A 5,420-nucleotide genomic window follows, 5' to 3' on the forward strand; every position below is an offset into this window, starting at 1 on the left:
TCTTTTTTTAAAGTATATTTTCATTAATTTCAGAGAGGAAGGGAGAGGGAGAGAGAGAATCATTGATCAGCTGCCTCCTGGACATCTCCCTCTGGGGATCGAGTCTGCAAGGGCATGACTGGAATCAAACCTGGAACCCTTCAGTTTGCAGGCTGATGCTCTATCCACTGAGCCAAACTGGTTAGGGCAAGAAATATATATATATTTTTAAGTAAGTGAGCAATGAAGGAACAGTCATTATAGATGGCAGCTTGGTGTTTCTCAAAGTTGTACATTCACTTACACTCTGACTCAGGTAATGTACTTCAAGGTATTAACACAAGAAAGGGAACATATCAATGTGAATTAAGTCCAATTTTTTCAATGGCCCAAATTGTAAACAATTGAAACATCTACAAGTAGATGAATAGTGGTACATCACTGTAGCATGCTTCTGAACAACACAGAAACAATCAACTACTCAGATAAGCAACCCTGATGAATCTCAGAATAAATGCGTCATATGAGGGCACCCAAGGAAAAGACTAAACACTTTATGATTTCAATCATATGAAAGGCTAGAAAATGCAAACCAATCTATTATAATGAAAAGCAACTCTATGGCTGCTTGGAGGCCACAGTGATTAAAAGATACAGGGGCTGAAACCGGTTTGGCTCAGTGGATAGAGCGTCGGCCTGTGGACTGAAAGGTCCCAGGTTCGATTCCGGTCAAGGGCATGTACCTTGGTTGCAGGCACATCCCTAGTGGGAGATGTGCAGGAGGCAGCTGATCGATGTTTCTCTCTCATCGATGTTTCTAACTCTATCTCTCTCCCTTCCTCTCTGTAAAAAGTCAATAAAATATATTTAAAAAAAAAAGATACAGGGTAAATATGAGGGTGATGGAAAGGATTATTATTACATTTGACTAGAGGCCCAGGGCACAGATTTGTGCACTGGTGGGGTCCTTCAGCCTGGCCTGCACACTCTCACAATCTGGGGCCCCTCAGGAGTTGTTGTACTGGTGGTTTCGGGCCGATCCCTGCAGGCTGCTGGTAGCGCTGCAGCTGCACTTGCCAGCCATGAGCCCAGCTTCTGGCGCCCAATGGTCAGCTGAGTGGCATGGCGCTACTGCTGTGGGAGCACACTGACCACCAGGGGGCAGCTCCTGTCTGAGCGTCAGCTGCCTGGTGGTCATTGGGCGTCATAGCGACCAGCCGGTCATCTGGTCGCTGAGGCTTTTATATATATAGATGGTTTCATGGGTTTACATGAATGTCAAAACTTAAATATGTTCAGATTATTGCATGTCATTTATACCTTATTAAAACTTTAAATATAGGTTCAAGCCCTACCTGGTTTGATTCAGTGGATAGAGCTTCAGTCTGTGCAAACAGAAGGGTCCCAGGTTTGATTTGGTCAAGGTCACAAAATCGGGTTCGGGTTGCGGGCTTGATCCCCAGTAGAGGGCATACAGGAGGCAGCCAATCAATGATTCTATCTCATCATTGATATTTCTAACTCTCCCTCTCCCTTCCTCTCTGATATCAGTAAAAATGTATCCTATATAATAACGGCTAATATGCATATCACTCAACGGCAGAACGACCGGTCACTATGATGTGCATTGACCACCAGAGGGCAGGCACTCAAGGCAGAAGCTGCCCCCTGATGGTCAGTGTGCTCTCACAGGGGAGCACCACTCAGCCAGAAGCTGGGCTCATGGCTGGCGAGCGCAGTGGCGGTGGCAGTTGGACATTCCCCGAGGAATCCTGGACTGTAAGAGGTTGCACACCAGGCTGAGGGACGCCTCCCCCCCCAACAGTACACCAATGTTGTGCAGCACGCCTCTACTTTTAAAATAAATAACAATAGGTTCAAATCAGGGTTGGCAACTGTACTGACTCTATATTCCCTCACCTAATGAGAGGGACACATGCCTCTGTGGCAGCCAAAAAGTGAGCAATGCCCTGACCGGTGTGGTTCAGTGGGTTGGAGAACTGTCCCACACACCAGAAAACTTTGGGTTAGACTCCAGTCAGGGCACATACCCAGGTTGCGGGGTTCAGTCTGCAGTTTGGATACATGTGGGAGGCAACCAATCAATGTATCACTCTCACATCAATGGCTCTCTCTACCTCTTTCTCAAATCAATAATAATTAAAAAAGTGAACAGTGAAGGCTGTTCCCACTTGCATCACAGGAACACTGACTGGACCACAAAGGCCACATGTCTCATCCTTCACAGCCATTGGGACTAAACACTGCGGACCTTTCTGAAGATGTGCCTCCTGGAAAATAAAATGAAATAAACCAATAAATAAAAAGAGCATGCTAATCACTTGTGGCAGTCTCCTCCACTCTCTGAATCCAGTGTTTCTGCAACAATGATCCTTCTACTGGCCCCTGTCATCTTAAAACCAGTGATGGTACCTACAGAAGTCAGGACTTCAGGGCCCACAGCTGCACTGCAGGACCTGCAGGGATAGACGGTCCCTCACCAGTGCTGAGCATGAGACAAGAGGCCCCGTGAACAAGAACAAGTTCATGTTGCTCTCAGAAGCAGGAAGGATGTCACAAGGACCCCTTCTCAGGTTGAACTCAGAACCCCCAAGTCATGGCTTCCAAGCTACAATCTAGGTCCACAAAGCTCCGCTGTCTTTCCTAAAGGCTATGAGCAGCAACGCAAACTGGGCCAAAACTGAAGACGTATGTTCTGCCATCACACTATACCTGGAGGCACACAAGGTTTGGGATCCCAATCAATGCTGTTCACACCTTCATGCTAGCAAACCCAGTTAATTTCAAAGCACCCGAAACAGCGACTAGAACCCCAAGATGAACAGTGGCTTGAACAAATAAGACCTTTATTTTCATACAAACAAGAGCAATGATAGGCGCAGTTCCCGGGTTGGTGAGTTGGAGGCTGGAAAATGCCTTCACAGGAGTCATGTGAGATCAACAATCCCTGAAAAATGTAGTCCATCTTTTAAAATGCCCAACTGAGTCCTCTAGGTCAAAACTGGGAAAGGCCCATGACTTTTTCTAACTCAATAGAGAGGAAAAAATAAGGGGAAGAGAAAGTGCTCACCAAACTCATGAATTGCCCCCCAACTCGGGGCTTACATCCCTGAATGTTCTAGAATAGATCAATGTTGCACACTGTAGACTTCCACCAGGAGGTAGAGTTGAAATAGGTTCTGCTCCAGAATTGCCAGTGACATAAGTCTGGCTATGACCCTGGGAAAGTTAAAAAGTGCAATGTACCCCTAACTGGTATGGGTCAGTGGATAGAGCGTCGGCCTGCAGACTGAAGGGTCCCAGGTTCAATTCCAGTCAAAGGCATGTACCTTGGTTGCTGGCACATCCCCAGTAGGGGGTGCGCAGGAGGCAGCTGGTCGATGTTTCTCTCTCATCTGATGTTTCTAACTCTCTATCCCTCTCCCTTCCTCTCTGTGAAATATCAATAAAATATATATTTTAAAAAAAGTGCAATGCGCCCTAGCTGGTTTGGCTTTGTGGATAGAGCATCAGCCTATAGACTGAGAGGTCCTGGGTTCGATTCCGGTCAAGGGCACATGCCCAGGTTGACGGCTTGATTCCCCTTAGGGGTGTGCAGGAGGCAGCAGATCTATAATACTCTCTCATCACTGATGTTTGTATCTCTCCCTTTCCCCTCCTTTCTGAAATCAATAAAAATACATTTTTAAAAAAAAGTGCAATGCAGTTGCTGAATACATGGAATTTATATAGATGTTCAGATGTATGAGGCTCAACACAGGTAAATGGCAGCTTCATGTTGGGTCTACTCCAGTGTGGTGCACTGAACAAATAGTATATACCTGCCCAATTAAGGCAGTTCTCCCATTTTAAATCTGTGGTATCCAATCAGGTATGTTCTGCACCTGAAAGGCCTTCTCACATTCACTGCACTTATAAGGTCTGCCCCTACTGTGAATTCTCTGGAGGTAATGAGGCTAGACTTTGGCAATGATTTCATACATTTACCACAATCATAAGGCCTTCATCCAATGTGACGTGGTGTTTTAGGACCAGGAGTTAAGGGTAAATAATTCCCACATTCTGCCCTACTCGGTTTGGCTCAGTGGATAGACCATCAGCCTGCAGACTTAAGGCTCTCGGATTCGATTCTGTTCAAGGGTACATGCCCGGGTTGCAGCCTCAATCCCCAGTAGGGAGCATGCACGAGGCAGCCAATCAATGATTCTCTGTTATCACTGAGGTTTCTCTCTCTCTCTCTTTTTTTTTTTTTTTTAATTTTTTTATTTTTTTTTTTAAAGAGTATAGCACAAGTACCAAGAAGGAAGCAGCTAATTATTTGAGAGTAGAGGAAGCAACATTTTAATTGTTCTTGAAGAAACAGTTCAGCAGAAAAGAAAGTATACAGATTCAAGATGGAATCTCTCTCTCTCTCTCTCTCTCTCTCCCTCTCCCTCTCCCTTCCTCTCTGTAATCAAAAATATATTTTAAAAAAAGTAACAGTTTCCCACATTCTAATACTCACAAGTCTGTTATCCAGTGTGAACTCTTCGGTGTTTAATGAGGCTTGAGCTATGGCTAAAAGATTTTCCACATTGGCTACACTCATAAGGCCTTTCTCCCGTGTGAATTCTCCTGTGTTTGATGAGACTAGAATTTTGAGTAAAGGACTTTCCACATTCACTACACTCATAAGGCCTTGAACCAGAGTGAACTCTCTGGTGTTTTAAGAGACTGGAACTGTAAGTAAAGAATTTCCCACATTCACTGCACTCATAAGGCCTTTCTCCAGTGTGAACTCTCCGATGCTGAAGAAGCGCAGAGCTTTGGCTGAAAGATTTCTCGCATTCGCTGCACTTATATGGCCTTTCCCCACTATGGACTCTGCGGTGTTCAATGAGGCTGGACTTTTGAGTAAAGGATTTTCCACATTCACTGCAGGCATAGGGCCTGGACCCAGAGTGAACTCTCTGGTGTTTTATGAGACTGGAGTGGTAGGTAAAGAACTTTCCACATTCACTGCACTCATAAGGCCTCTCCCCTGTGTGAACACTCCGGTGTTGAAGGAGTGCAGAGCTTTCGCTAAAGGACTTCCCACATTCACTGCACTCATAAGGCCTTTCTCCAGTGTGGATTCTTCGATGTTTAATGAGGTTGGACTTATTGCTAAATAATTTTCCACATAACTCACACCTGTGAGGCCGCGCTCCAGTGTGAACTCTCCGGTGTTGAATGAGGCTAGAGCTTTGCCTAAAGGACTTCCCACATTCCCCGCACTCATAAGGCTTTTCCCCAGTGTGAACTCTCCAATGGTCATTCAGACTATAGCTTTTGCTGTAAGATTTTCCACATTCACTGCACTTGTAGCCTCTTTCGTTAGAGAGGACTCTCTGGTCTTGAACAAGCTTGCGTTTGCAGTTAAAATCTTTAGTGTATTCTGA

General features: G+C 45.2%; 1 protein-coding gene across 1 annotated transcript in view; it reads right to left on the minus strand.

The window, feature by feature from the left end:
• Positions 1 to 4,413: 4,413 nt before the first annotated feature.
• LOC107182097 (zinc finger protein 154-like) overlaps positions 4,414 to 5,420 on the minus strand; it is a 4,350-nt gene continuing 3,343 nt past the window's right edge. Inside the window, exon 4 of the mRNA XM_015559903.1 lies at positions 4,414 to 5,416. Coding sequence (XP_015415389.1) covers positions 4,512 to 5,416 — 905 coding nt within the window. The 3' untranslated portion in view covers positions 4,414 to 4,511. The remainder of the gene's footprint in view (positions 5,417 to 5,420) is intronic.

This window comes from Myotis davidii, unplaced genomic scaffold (genome assembly GCF_000327345.1).
Source record: "Myotis davidii unplaced genomic scaffold, ASM32734v1 scaffold255, whole genome shotgun sequence".
NCBI lineage: Eukaryota > Metazoa > Chordata > Mammalia > Chiroptera > Vespertilionidae > Myotis > Myotis davidii.